The following is a 15,613-nucleotide window of genomic DNA, read 5'->3' on the forward strand; positions in this document are numbered from 1 at the left end:
TTCCTCAAAATGTTTTTCAAGAAGTGATTATAAATTTATTATAAACAGAAGAGATTGGATCCAGAGAAGCCCTGGTAGAAGGGATCGGAGGAAAATTACTTCTTGCCTGAACCCCTTCATTCCTTTGGTAGCATCCCAGAAACCTTCCCCTGAGGGCTGTAGGGCCCTCTTGAATATGGTGGGTTGTGACAGAGGGGAAAAGTGGGGATCTCCCAGCGGCATCTTCTGTGAGTGAGAGCTGCTGTTGGGAGGGGACAGGAAGGAGTCACCTTTTGGTCACCTTCCACTGTTGCTTTTCTGGATCAAAGCCAAGAGGATTTGTCATAACCAATTTCAGGTGTTATTGTCAGTATCAACTTCTTGGAGCAAAGATACAAGTTGTGTGGAGAGCGTTTTGCTGAATTGAGAACCCCTGCGTATATGGATAAAGTATAAGAGGTTGGCTTTGTATGTGAAGTTTTACCATGGACTTTTAAAACGGTTTTATTTTCTTTCAGATGTTTTATTATCAGGATGTTAAATGTCGAGAAGAAATGTATGATAAGGATATAATTCTCCTCCAGGTGAATATGATTTGAATTTCTTTGGTCACATAGTACCAGTGCATTGTGTGTTGTTTTTATTATCTTTTAATGCTATTTAATATGTGTATATCTGATAGATTGGGGCATCTCTTATGGATCCAAACAGTTTTCTCTTGCTGGTACTCCAACGATATGAACTGCTTGATTCTTTTAAGAAAATTGTGCCAACCAAAGACCAGGTAAACAGATGTATCCTGCTAATTTTCACCATTAAAAACATAAGCATGTGGAAATTCCCTGATTATATCTGCTTCAATGAAGGTACAATATTTGGCTAAAAACACACATCTCCACTGGAGAGTCTTTCTTAAGTCACACAGACTTCATAGACCATAAACTGTATGCAACTTAAAAATAGTAACCCTGTGGAATGACTAAGAGGGTATTGATTTATTGGCAGAGGTTATTTCCATCCAGCTTGCAGGCCTAATGTCCTGACACCGGGGGGATACTTTGGGTGGAATCTAGTTTGCATCCCTGCATTCATTGATGGGCTTTAGATCCAGTTGATGTCTCTACTAACAGGAGTGATTTTTGACAATTTGCCCTGCCACCTTCCACCCTACTCTGGAGGGTTCTCCAGCACTCCGGAGTTGATTTTTTGCATGGCACTCAAGGCTGTAGTGGGGAGCAGAAATTGGCATGTGCTGCATCAAAAGCCCTTCTGTGAATGGAAGGGCACCAACTTGTTCTTACCCTCGATTTTTCCAGTGACGTTTCTATTTATAAATCTGTGTATTGTACTTTGAAACACTTCAGTAAACTTTAGAGTTGCATTTTTCACATAATTATATTTTCCAAAAACTTCATTTGTTTGTGCTTGCTTTAAATATTACAGGATTTGAATAAGCAATGCAACACATTAATAGAAGAAATGCTTCAAGTTCTTATCTACATTGTGGGTAAGAAAAATGGTTTTTAGAAAAGATGCTTTTTTCCCCTTCAGAATATATCATAGGTGCTCCAGTAGTGGAAAATTGAATATCTGAAGCCACCTTGCTTAACACAAATGTGTTAGGTGGCATATCTATTATACATCTTATTTGGGTTAATTATGAAACAACTTTGAACATTGTTCAATTTTTTTACATGGCTCTGTTTCTCTTCCTCCACCACCGTCTGCAGCCATACATGGAATTACCATTGCCTATTCAGGGTGTGTGGTTGTGTTTCTCGAAAGAACAACCTAGCTGTTTGCATAGTCACCTTATTGGATAGCCTATACATGCCATGATGAAAAGTTGGTTTCCACTGGCTGTTGATGATAGTGGCAGCATTACACTGCTTTCAGCCGTACTTCTGAATACTGTGAGGGAACAAGGACTTCTGGAAGTGGCTGATGTTGGCAGCGGCAGAAGAGGATGCGTGTATATAGTGCAGTGGTTCCCAAACTTTTTTCCCCCATGGACCACTTGAAAACTGCTGAGGGTCTTGGTGGACCACTTAATGATTTTCTGCCTGTTGTATTAATTGTAATGCGCTAGATGCTGTATGATTTTTAATTGTATTTTTATTAATCTTTTATTTATATTGTAATACAAAATGAAAGAAGGTGCTGCTCCTGCTGTTCTTCATAGACACGCTGTGGACCACCAGCATGAAGCTGGTGGACCACTGGTTTTCCACAGACCCCAATATAGTGAATTAAAAGTATTTTCTTTACATAAAAGGTAATCATGTGTATAGATGTGTTTGTGATAAAGCAGGGTGCACTGTACCCAGTGGGTTTTTTTGTTTTTTGTTTTGCTTGTTTTGTGATGATACTTACCAGTACAATACAGAGTACCGGCACCTCTTTTTTGGCTGCTCATGGCAATCATTTTGTGCTGGTACCCACAGCACTTTTATCAAGATACAAGTTTTTTTGTTTTTTCTTTTTTACTAAAAAAACACAGTCTGTACCAAATACCTCTTTAGGTAATACATTTTTTAATATATTGATCCAGTGCTGTGGTTTCAAAACTAGCTTAGACAAAAGATGGTTGAGGAGGCAATTTTCCTCCTGAAATTAGAGCAAAATCAAGGGAAAATGGAAGGAAAATTAAAACTATTTGAAGCAAAATGAGAGAGAGAGAAAAAACTGTGGAAAAGCAGCTAGCTTATTACAAATCTAAGAGAGAGGGTGCACTTTGAAAGGGGCTTCTAGAGATTCGACAATCAACTTATTGTCCCATCTCCAGAAGCCCTTTCCAAAGCACTCATCAAGATAAAGCTTTAAAGGACCTTCTGAAGGCCTCCATAGGGAAAAAGTCACTTTGGCATGCATGGGGTAGGGGAGAAAATTATCTGACCCACTAACCAGATCCTGTTACCCACCCCTGGGATTGGGCATAGAGCAGGGGAACCTTCAGCCTATGGGCCAAATGCCTCCAGGCCTATCTGTCTAGCTCTCTCTTTGTCATGCTTCTCATTGGCCTTGCTTCTCTCCCCTCTCCCCCAGGTGCTTTTGCCTGGCTGAAATGTGTTCTTAAACTGTGATCATGCCTTTTGCTTGCCTTGATGGAGAGAGGTTGGTAGTATAGGGGCCTCTGGCTTTTGTGTGACTGTAACATCACCTAATGTACAAAAGTAAGAATTGCATCTGTTGCTCCATTCACTTTTGTCTCTGGTCCCACTTATCACCCTCGAGCTAAAAAAAGTTCCCTACTCCTAGCATGGAGTTTCTAACATTATGCTAGTTAGGGGGAGTAGGATTGTTATTCTCATCTACTCTAAGACTCACTGTTTATTCAGAAAACTGGTCATGTCTCCTCATGCAGCATTCCATGCCACTTGGAGAATTGTTGGTCTAGGAACCATCACTATTGCAATATGATCTCTTGGATGTACAAACCCCCCCCCACACACACACACTGTCCATGTGTGATATTACTGTTTTCTTCTTTTCACTGACAGGAGAAAGATATGTACCAGGAGTCAGTCATGTGACAAAAGAAGATGTTACTATGCGAGAAATTATCCATCTGCTTTGCATTGAACCCATGGCTCATAGTGCTCTTGCGAAATCTTTGCCGAAGGATGTGCGTAATTTTCTTGTTTTGCTTTCTATTTATTTAGAAAGGTTATAGACTGCTTATTCAGTCACTGCTCTTCAGCAGTGTGCATAACATTATTGATGAAACATAGCTAAAATTTCTCCTGCTCCTGATGTTTTCTCTTTATTTTGTGTTCCTTTCAGCAGAAATGTTAAACATTCTTGCCTGGTACAATCCATTCTCTCTCTCTCTCTCTCTCTCTCTCTCTCTCTCTCACTCACTCACTCACTCACTCACTCACTCACACACACACACACACTCACTCACTCACTCACTCACTCTCTGACATTGTGAATATAGAACTTCTTCAGTACTGCCATGATTGCCAAAAGCATGTATGCTAGCAGCTCCACATACCAATGTCATCTTGGATCAGATTTCACAACATTAGCATTAATCAGCTATAAAGAAAAGGACATGATGATATTTTAACTATTTGTTAAGACTTACTGGCCTTGATAATACTTTGATTTTGAAAATTCTGATTGTATTTAATACTTACCAGAGTGCACATATGAAATTAAGTTTCACAACTCCCCATGCCTCTGCTGTCATTTGGATTTTTAAATTTATTTATTTATTATTTGATTTATATCCCGCCCTTCCTCCCAGCAGGAGGGGTTGTTGCTGTATTTGTAGCATAATGACAAATGCTTACATACAGTTTTATCTGAATATTTGTTGATGTGCATTAGCTTCTGATTCGTAAGCAGCTTGATTTTCTTTTATTTACTGTTTTTCACCAGATATATTTTGTTCTTAGTACTTAAGCATATCAAATGTCTTTAATAGGAAAACAATGAAACTGGTTTGGAGAAGGTTATCCACAAAGTGGCCATATTCAAGTAAGCTTTTGTTCCTTTTAAACCAGTAATTGAAGCATAGTGATATGATATGTTTGTCACACATCAATGAGCCTGACATTTGAAATGCATTTGCTTTCAAAGTTTTATAGAAAGCATTCAAAATGATGTGCTGAAGAGATAGTGTCAATCCATGTACTTGGACTCCAAAAGTATTAGCTCTGTTTTGGTAATGGCTTTTCATATTTGTTTATCTTGAGAGGGAATGATTCTCCAAATCAACTCATCTGCTGAAGAACTGTTCTGTTCCTGCTGAAGGAACCTCTGTGACATGTTCTAGGCATACTCTAAGTAAACCTGGTTGCATTTCACTGTGCTTCTGTTTGGACTAAGTATGTGTCCTTCAAAATGCCTAACATGTCCTGTGACTGTGAATTGCAAGGATAGTGGTATGCAAGCTGTCTTTCAAGGAAAATTGTCCATTGTGGTTAATTTTCATACTGAGGAACCCGATAAGCTTGTGAAGAATCCCTGGATTGCCTAGGAACACAGTTTGATGTACATCATTGCTTCAAAAATATCCCAAAGACTGAATATAACTTGTGATACTTTAGCATTCATTCTTGGATCTTGAGAATTTTATTTTACTCAAAGATGATTAGTATTTGGAAAAAAATATGCAGGCCTCTGACTGTACAGCATTGTAAGTAAAAAAAATGCACAGCACTTTGCATTGGGATTAGAAGCTAGTGTAGATGAACCAAGGTGGAAGTAACATGTTGACTAATATAATGACTGACTTGCCCATGAATAGCTATTCTGTCACGTACTAGAAACAATGTTTCAGTACTTATGTAGTTGTGAAGTTGTTGAAGTCTTTGCGAAGCTGGTAATTTGCAGCACTCCCCTATTTCCAAAACCTCCAACATTATAATGCCTTTACACTAATCTATGGTGTGGACACATTTGGAATATTGTGTACAATTCTGGTCCCTGCACTTCAAAAAGAATATTGTAGAGCTGGAAAGGTGCAGGAAAAGACAAAACAAAATTGTTATGGAGGTGGAGCATCTCCCCTGAGAGGATAGATTGTAACATCTGGAGCTTTTTTAGTTTAGGAAAAAGACAAATAAGAAGGTGTCTAAAATTAAGCATGGTGTAGAGAAAGTGGATAGAGAGGGTTTTTTCTTTCTTTCTCATGAATCTAGAATCCAGGATTTTCCCATGAAACTGATTGATGATTCAAGGCAGCAAAAGGAAATACCACTTTACACAGTACATACATAAACTATGAAATGTTCTACCACAGAATGTGATGATGGCAAATGGCTTGGAAAATGTTAAAAACAAATTGGACACATTTATGGAGCATAAAGCTATCCATGGCTACTAGTCATGATAGCTGTATGCTATCCCCAGGATCAGAGGCAGCCTGGCTCCGAATAGCAGTTGCTGGGAAACAACAGAAGAATGGGCAATTGCCCACATACCTTGCTTACTGGCTTGTCTCAGGCATCGGGTTAGCCACTGTGGGAAATAGGATGCTGGACAAGATAGGCCTTTGGTTTGATCCAGCACATTTTTTTGTATGAGAACATAAGAAGAGCCTGCTGGATCAGGCTAATGGTCCATCTAGTCCAGCATCCTGTTTCCCACAGTGGCTAATCAGCTGCTGAGAGTGGTACCTGGAGGTTCTTGCACATACCAAATGCTTGCGTGTTCCTTTTAATAATTTACTGCCAATAATTGCATCCTTTGTTTGCTCTTCATATAAAGAAAACCAGGTGTATCAGGTCATGGAGTCTATGAACTGAAGGAAGAATGCCTCAAGGAGTACAATGTATTCTTTTATCATTACACCAAGACACAGCACAGCAAGGTAAGGAAATAAAACATGCAGTGACAGACAGAGGCAGGATATGGATATGCTATTCTATTACAGTCTAAGCATACTTGTTAGGCATCGCAGAGAGAAGGGGAAATGTTAATTAAATTCAGCATGGAAAAAAACATTTTTTTATCACTCAGGAAACATACTTACTGATGTTAACTGCAGAGGTTTTCCATAGACATTTTTCTTAGATGCTGAAACATAGCAAGAACCATTTATTACCTGTTTGAACACAATCTTGATTTCCAAACTTCTTTTGTCTGTGTTTTTCTAATCTAGATCCTTTCTTTTTATAGAGAATTTCTGTGGTCTCTCCTGTTTTTAACAACCTGTATTCATCATGGCAGCTGTGATTTAGTCACCTTACCGTGACTAGCTTCGATTTTAAAAGAATAATTTTTTTTAGATAGGCCACACAGCAGCCAGATCTTAGAAGAATTAGCATCTCACTGTCACCTACATCTAAAAGGAGGGAAATTCGGTCAGAACTTGGAGAAATATTAGGTGGAAATTATGTCCTCATCATATTTCCAATTAAAATACTAATATATTTGTTTCTAGGCAGAAAGGCAAGGCAATGATTCAGCTTGGGTGCATGATTCCATTCATGTTTCTATAAGTTCTAATTGGCTTTCTCAACCCTTCCTTAAGGGATTTGGTGAGACTTTAATAGATTCCTGTTACAGGGGGCAGGTAATCCCCCTTTTCTTCAGTTATATATTTCATTTCGTTTATGAATCACTTCCAGTTGAACATCCTAAAGAGATTTAACCATAAAAACAAAAAAAGTTTTAAAACATGAATGTTCTAAATTTAAGAGGTGAGACAGGAAGCCTCCCTCTCTGGCTCTCTCCAACTCCTGATGTCTATGTGACACATGTGGTCAGGCACTGAGCTGCTCCAGAGCCCAGAAAGCATAAGAATATAATAACAGCCCAGCTAGATCAGACCAGAGGACCATCAAGCCCAGCTTCCTGTTTCTCACAGTGGCAACCAGATGCTTATGGGAAGCCCATAGGCAGGACATGAGAGCATTACCACTCTCCCACTCACGATCCTCAGTAACTCATTAGAATACTGGAGGTAGTATATAGGTATCATGACTAATAGCCACTGATAGCCTTACCCGTAACATGTTGAATTTGGTTGTGCTGTGATCACTGTTCCTAGCTGGTTAAACAGCACTTACATCTCACACCAGGCCCTGAACACTACTTAAGATTAAGTCTAGGATCACCTCCCTTTTGGTTTATTCCATTTCTAGGGCACATTCATTTTAGGGTATCAAGAACTTTTACCTCTTTGTTGTGGCTGGAACATACATTTTACTCAGTCTGTGTGAGCGTAATTGAAGTCACCTGTTACATCAGCACTTCCTCCTTTGGATCCTTCCTTGATCCTTCTTCATCTCAAGATCACCCTTGTGCACAGCGGCATGTGTCCAGTTTTGAAATTTCTTTTGAGGCTTGGTTTAGCTACCCACAATAGTTCTGTGGAGGAGTCTGCCTTTATTGGGATTTCTAGCTTGTTGCACTCTTTGTTCTCTTTGATATACAGAGGTCCTAATGTGTGACTTATTCCACAGCAGTATAACATTTTCCCCAAGTAAAAGGTAGATATGTACCAACATTTGAAACAGTGCTGCTCAGAAACCTTTTTTCTTTATAGCTGAGAGCCAAGCATCTTTATGGGATCCTGTTGGCATCCCATAGGTAAGAGTAAGCCATGACATCCAGAATTTGTTTTTTCACCTGTGCACTATTTCACTAATTTTGTTACCTTCAAAGTGGGAGCAAACATAAATATTTAGTGTATGCTCATAGACAGATACAAAAAGGAGAGGGGAGCAATTTTCTTTATTCTTCCCAGTGCACCTTTAACAAATGTGTATTTTCCTAATGCTACAGGTGTGTGTGTGTGTGTGTATGTTTTTGTTCATGTTTTTCTCCCTTCTGTAGCATTTCCTAGTGATGTGAGCAAGTTCCTATTACTTGATTGTTAAGTACTTTTGGTAGATTCTCATCTTTTTTACACCTACATTTTGTGTCGTGTGCATTCAGTCAAAAGCCTTTCATGCATTTGGTATTTTGAGAGCAATTAATTGACTCTTCTTGCAGGCTGAACATATGGAAAAGAAAAGAAGAGTGCAAGAAAACAGAGATGAAGGTAAAAAGTTGGGACAAGGAACACAATAACTGCAGGGACATTAATGCTTAGATATCTGCAATGCAGTACATTTCATAAAACAACAGATATGGTTATTGTCATCCCTCATAATGATCTAAAAATGTAAATATGCCAAGTCGTGTATTTGCAGATGTACAAGATATAGTGACCCTCAGTTGAGATGACCCTAAATGCCACTTTTGTGTGCTACTTGGTTGATGCAGAAACTAATTAGATCCACTTTAGAGGTTGTGGTCATTTGTCCATTTCTGCCACAGTTTACACTGCTTCTTAACATCAGATTGGTTGTTGACATAGTTGCTGCTATATTGGAAGTGTCCCCTAGGCTTTGAGGTTGTATATAGACGTTCTCTGTCAGCTCCAGCATGCAGGAGGTGGGGAGCCTTCCTACACCCTTGTCCATTATTCTGTAGGAACTGCGGAGACTGCTACAAACATGGATTGGAGCCTTTTTAGATTATCTTGTTGCACTGTTTTATGCTTCAGCTTCAACTTATTACTTGGCCCCTGTAGTTTCTCTTTGCAACAATTGTGTTTTGCTTTGAAATTATTTAGAGGTTAGTATCTTGCTAGAGAAGCCGAAGTGTAGTGATAAAGTGTAGAAGTAAAATAATAACCTAATAGTTTCCAGGAATGCCAAGCACTTACTCTAAGGCAGATGTGGGGAACCTTTGGACCTTCAGATATTGTTGAACTACAACTATCATTATGCCTGGCCATTGGCCATGTTTGCTGAGGTTTATGGGAGTTGTTAGCTCAGCAACATTTGGAGGGCCAAAGGTTCCCCATACTTGCTCTAAGGTTATGCTGAAGTGGCCCATGATTTACCATAAGCATTTTAAATAATAAAGGATTTAAGTGCTGTTATTAAATAATATCAGTATGCTCTGGAAGATGCTGTTACTCTGTAATTGGCATATTTGAGATGTAATGCTTACCAGTGAGCAATTATGTTTCGGAGTGCTAGAGCACATGTTTGTATATATAAGGTTCCAGGTTCAGTCCCCAGCATCCCCACTTAAAAGCTCTCTGAGTAGTAAAGCAGGGAAATAATTCTGTCTGAATCATTGAAGAGATAGATGATACTGAACTTCTGTATACGGCAGCATCATATGTTCACATATCTGCTCCAGTTAGTCTGGAGTTCTGCCACAACACTGTATAGGAGGAAGTGTATCCAGCTGAACTTGTTTTCATACAATGCATTAAATTAATATCCACTTTACACCTGCTTATATATCACTTCATGGCTCACAGCCAAATGTGAACATCTATACAGTAGGGGCCCGCTTTTCGGCAGGCCGCTTTTCGGCGGCCCGCTAATACTGCGGCTTTCAAGTAGAGTAAGGCCCCACTCGTACGGTGGTTGTTCCACTTTTACGGCGTTTTCCGGGTGTTGGGCACCATTCTATTGAATGAGTTCCGCTTTTCGGTGGGTTTCACTTTTAGGCAGGGGTCTGGAACGTAACCCGCCATATGAGTGGGGCCCTACTGTATTTCTTGCTTTCGTTGTATCATAAGACAGTCAGGAAGTTAGTAACGCACCAGTGTTTGTCTACTTTTGTTTTAGCTCTGCCACCTCCTCCACCTCCTGAATTCAGTGCAGCTTTCAGAAATGTGGTGAAAGTTCTGAACTCTGATATCATGATGCATATTCTCAGAACTGTGTTACAAAGAGTGCTAGAACTGGAAAGCCACTTGTGGACAGAAGCTATGATCCAGATGGTATGCTTGTCAACTGTGTCTTGCTTTGGGATGTGGGATGCCTTTGAAATGCTTTTACTTTGAAGATTTTTCCATTTATTTCAGTTATTTTTACTTTGCTCATCAAATAATTTCCAGGAGAGCAATCAGTGGCATAAAGTGGTGAACATGCAGGCCTGAGATCCCTAGTATTTGTCCTAGCATTTAGATTTCCAATGCATAACAGACTAGTAAATTGGGGTATCTGATAACTGTAAAGTTAGTAAATGTGTGTCAGAGTTTTATACAGTTTTTATGGTATTTACTCTAATGTTATCTAAAGAGTAGAACATTCACATGTGCATATACATCTGGACCAAATTACACATGAAGGAGATCCATGACTGCACCTCACAGTGTTTTTTATTTTACTGAAATGCAGCTGCGGAGGGCTGCCAATTTGCTGGGGTAGCCATGTTTAACTCTCATCTTCCTTCCCTTCTCAACCCCGCCGCCGCCAAAAAAACTAGGAACCTTACATATAGACTGGCTGACAATTCACCAGGTAATGCATCTAATCCTGTAGTGCGGTCTCAGGCCATCAGACCACAAACCAATAGAATAGCTGCTTTTAAACACTACATACACCTCCAAAAAATTATTATCACATATCTGTACAATTCTCTGTGATGTAATGATGGGCTATCTGGACTCCTTAAAATCACTATGGGAATCAGATTTGAACTGTACAATTGAACCAGCTGAATGGCACAAACTTTGGGAGAAATGCACATTAAAGTCTGTATCAGCAAAAATTAAAGCAAATAGCATAAGGATACTACATAGATGGCATTACACACCTCTCAGATGTCATAAAATAAATCCAAAATCAAACCCACTTTTTAAAGTAATATAGCTGGGGATCATAAATTGGATGGAGGATAGAGTGAGATGTGAGTAAATTAACATTTTTGCTTTTGGCCCTGCCCACCACTGACATGTGGCCCCTGGAAGGTTGCCTAGAAGGGAATATGGTCATTGGGATAAAAAAAAAGTTCCCAGTCCTTTGCTAACTAGAGAGGACTTCATTATAAGCAGCCCATGTTTGATGCTTGTCAACCTTTCTCTAGGTTCTTCACCTTCTTGCTTTGGGGTTACTTGAAGAGAAGCAGCAATTAGAGAAGGTTCCAGAGGAAGAAGTGACCTTTGACTTCTATCACAAAGCATCAAGTAAGTGTGCCCTCTTTAAAAAGATAATATTAATTCTCTTGAGCATGTAAGGTGTAATCAGGTGGGACGTGACCTCCTCCTAGTGCTTGAAGGCAGAAATCGCTGTTAGCTTAAGACTTCTTTTCTTTAAAAGCTCTAGTTTTATTTCTGCCTACACCCAAAGTGGTTGGAGAGAAACTCTCTGCTTTACCTCTGTGGCTCAGACTTGTTTTTTAGAGTCTGTGAATCTTGTTCCTTGTGAGTTGTGCAGTTCTTGTGAGTTGTTTAGTTATCTTAATTTGTCTGCAGATTAGCGATGGTATCCGTTGGCCAGTAGTGCTTCAAAAACATTCCATCATCCTAGAAGCTGTATTGATTTGACTTTGTTCTTTGTGCACCATCCATTGCTTTTAGCAGTCCAATTTTTCCCTCCCCAAAATATTGATATTAATATTTAATATTGATACTTTGAAAGAAAATATGAATAAATGAAATAAGTATTTTTGAAAGAAAATCTTGATAAAGGAAAGCAGCTTTGCCTGCTCCTCCTTTGTAGCTGAGGCTCATTAGTTTTCATGTTAGTAAACAGAGACCAGTTGTTTTCCTTTTTGGAAAAGAAAGAAGGAAAGCAGCTTTCATTGTCGTCATTGTCCCCCCACCAGCAAGCCCTGAGTCGTTAACATGGGAGAGGCTTGACTTGCTTCCTTCTGCTTGGAGCTTGGATTTTTCAAGAGGGAAAATCATTTATATAATTTTGTAAAGAACTGAAGAGTGATCATTGACATAGAAGTTACAGGTCAGCTGTGACGTAAAGCAGGTTTATTACAACAAAACTTGTCATGTGTAGTACTTCAAGTCATAGTAATGATTAGTACAAGGGGAAATGCTAATCTCTTATGAGAGTAAGTGTATGTGTTTAAAAAAATTCTGTATCTGTTTACAAAGGAATGGGAAGCTCTGCTTTGAATGCAATGAACATACTAATGATTTTGGAAAAACTGAAAGGAATTCAATTGCTGGAATCACAAAAAGACATGATCAACTGGGTACTACAGGTAAACAAGCAAAAAACCCAAATGTTTAAAGCCAATTTAAATTTTTTAAAGAACATGATGAAGTTATTCCTCAGAATACTGATTATGCATAAAGTAATCTCTTTAAAGGATAATAACCTATACAGATATATTTTGTTACTGTCTTTGAAAAGAAACCATTTATTTCATATCCATAATCTTTAGAAACTAAAGCTATGTAAGCTTCCCCAAAACTTGCCAAGTTGCCTTAAGCTGTAAAAGGCTAATCAGTGATTTTAAAATTCCTATCTTCATATATAAACGAATAGTCTGAACTAGCTATGACTATCCAGGATAAAGATCCCTGTGCTTCTCCCATCGTTGTTTACCTGCTTGCTTCTCTATTCACCCACTGCCCCCTTTCTTCTTCCCTCCTTTCCTTCCTCCCCCCCTTTTCTCTTTTCTTTCTTATTATTTCCTAAGTGGCACCACCTGGTTGGGGGGAGAGAGGACTGTTCGGAAGTTTGTAGTTAGTTATTTTGAATATAACAATTTTATAATTCACCTGTGATCTCAAACAATCATAATGTATGCACTGAACACTCAGAAAGAATGACAAAAGCTGTTGTTATTTCATAATGTGAATTTTATTTAGAAAATCAATAAAATATTAAATACAAAAAAAAAGATTCTTGAGCTCATGATGTTCACTCAGTGTACAGTGGTGATATAAAGACAAATTCCATGCTACGGATTATTAGGAAAGGGACTGTAAATAAAATGGCCAATGTTTATGATGCAACTACACTTGGTCCCCCTTTGTTATCAAACTGAAAAAGATACAGACAAGGGTAACCAAAATTATCAAGGGAGCACCCTCCCCATAATTAAAGACTTAAAATGTTTAGGGCTTTTTGCTTAGAAACAAAGTGACAAAGTGGGAGAGATGGGTGGATATAATTGAGGGGGCGGGGGAAGTTCAGCTGGAGTATGTTCTGTGGTGGTCTTTGCCTGTGTCCCTCTTCTCTTGTTAATTAAAAAAAAAGACCATCAATGTGTTATGATAACCGGTTGATTGCCAAACTGTTTGTGTTTGGATTAAAATAGATTGCAACTTTATTAGTACAATAATCAGTTCTGCAACATGGAAAATAACAACTCCTGAGTCAGTGGCCAGTGATGGAGGAAAGCCCCTAACATCTCAACTCTCCTGGGACTTCACTTGCCTCTCCTTCCAATGGCTCCCAGAAGTCAGCTCACTACTGAGCTCTCAAATAGAACATAGCAAGCTCCTTGGAATGAAACACCAGCCGCTACCTGTGCCAAGCCATCAGGTTCATATCCCCTCTGCCTAACTTTAGCTGATGGCAGTTCAGGTAGCTATCCTGACTTCCATCATATCTGATACTAATGATGCCACTGCTCAGTTTGGATCTACCCAGCTCCTCCTCCATCACTGGCCCACCTCCAAACGTTGTGATGAAGAAAGTATTAGAACAGATTACAGCCAATCAAATTATTCATATTTCACCCTGATCCAAAGCCCTGGGGAATGCAAAAAAACCACACCATACGGAGCCACTCAGAGAGTGCACCAAAAATTCTTTCTTGGCCTCACACAAGTGACCATGTATCAGAGCTAAAGACTCAACACATCAGGGTCTGTGTGTGTGACCTGTTGGAAAGAAAGCATCCCTGAACGATCAAGGTGGGGTCGGCTTTCATATTCAAGCATCCTGCCCTTTTCAAACTGACCAGGCCTTTTAATGCAGGTTCCTATTTCCCATGTGTGGCCACCCCACTGCTCATGTCCACTCTTCCCAGCCTTGTAAACAGATGCTCAGGCTAAGAGCCCTAATGGGGATAAATAATGTTGTAGAAAACATGCAGAGAATTGATAACTGTGTGGTCATGTGCTGGAAATGATTGGTAGGGGGATCTCAAAGATGAGGGGGGGATCGCAAAGATTTGAGAACAATTTGTTTAAGAGCAGTGTCTCCCTTCTACTTCAAATGAGATATGTAACAGTTATGAAATGTTGCTATTTGTTGGCTTTTTGATAGGCTGTATGAAATGAACTGGCTATTCCTAGTGTAAAGGACTCTGTGACAAAACATGATCCCCAGTAAATTCAGCAAAAGGTTTAGGATGACTAGTTTCATGCTTTGGCTCAACCACTGACTACTATGAATGTTTTGTTGTTGAAATAGGAAGCCCTAAATAACTTAGGAACAGGACACCTGGTAGACTGCCTCTCCTGATAAAGGCCAAGCCAGTCTTTAAGATCTTTTAAAGAGACCTGCTGGTTGTTCCATGACCAGAGATTGTCACTTGGGGACAACACAGAAGTTGGCCTTCTTGGTGACAGCACCTACCCTCTGGAATTCCCTCCTGCAAGTAATTCATGAGGTGGTGACAGCAATGACCTTTAAATGTCTCTTTAAAAACTTAAATATTTACCCTGGACTCTTGACTCTTAATTTTTTTTGTTTTGTTTTGTACACTGCTCAGTTTTATTTGTGATATACCACTGTGTCTTGTTTTTATTTAGTTTTCAGGAAAATTTATTGAATGTTTTTACTGTTTTTATGTAAACTGCTTACAGATTTTTATTATATAAATCTGTATACTTTTTAATACCACAGAATCCATTTTAATAGCCTATACATAAAAAGTACATAATTGTCATAGGCATCTTATGTGATTAACATATGCTTTTCTGTACATTGAGAGGCTCCATATACAGTGGCGCCCTGCTTTTCGGCATTCTGTTAATATGGCGCCAGCGAGGTGATCAGCTGGAGGGGGGGCTGGAGCTCCCTACACTCCAGCTGATCGCGCCCGAGGAGGGAAAGATCAGCTGCAGCTCGCTACAGCCAATCTCTTCTGGCGCAATGAGACTCCCACTTAAGCTGATCGTGTCCGAGGAGGGGAAGATCAGCTGTAGCATGCTACATCTGATCTTATCCTCCTTGGGGGTGTTCAGACTCGCGCACTCCAGCTGATCGCGCCCGAGGAGGGAAAGATCAGCTGCAGCTCGCTACAGCCGATCTTCTCCTCTTCTGGCGCGATCAGACTCCTGCTGGAGCTGATCGCGCCTGAGGAGGGGAAGATCTGATCTTCTCCTCCTCTGGTGCGATCAGCGGGTTAGGTTCCAGACCCCCGCACTACAGCTGATCCGCTTTTCGGCGGTTTTCACTTTCCGGCG

The 15,613-nt window shown here is 39.7% G+C and overlaps 1 protein-coding gene across 2 annotated transcripts in view; it reads left to right on the forward strand.

Annotated features, from left to right (window-relative positions):
* Positions 1-15,613, forward strand: part of UBR1 (ubiquitin protein ligase E3 component n-recognin 1) — a 122,270-nt gene that overhangs the window by 65,360 nt on the left and 41,297 nt on the right. For both annotated transcript variants that reach the window (XM_061611261.1, XM_061611260.1), the window contains exons 18-27: positions 498-563; positions 662-763; positions 1,423-1,486; positions 3,480-3,604; positions 4,412-4,464; positions 6,199-6,301; positions 8,431-8,479; positions 10,071-10,225; positions 11,314-11,413; positions 12,338-12,447. In XM_061611261.1, the coding sequence (XP_061467245.1) occupies positions 498-563; positions 662-763; positions 1,423-1,486; positions 3,480-3,604; positions 4,412-4,464; positions 6,199-6,301; positions 8,431-8,479; positions 10,071-10,225; positions 11,314-11,413; positions 12,338-12,447 (927 nt within the window). The remainder of the gene's footprint in view (positions 1-497; positions 564-661; positions 764-1,422; positions 1,487-3,479; positions 3,605-4,411; positions 4,465-6,198; positions 6,302-8,430; positions 8,480-10,070; positions 10,226-11,313; positions 11,414-12,337; positions 12,448-15,613) is intronic.

Source organism: Rhineura floridana, chromosome 2, assembly GCF_030035675.1.
Source record: "Rhineura floridana isolate rRhiFlo1 chromosome 2, rRhiFlo1.hap2, whole genome shotgun sequence".
Classification (NCBI taxonomy): Eukaryota; Metazoa; Chordata; class Lepidosauria; order Squamata; family Rhineuridae; genus Rhineura; species Rhineura floridana.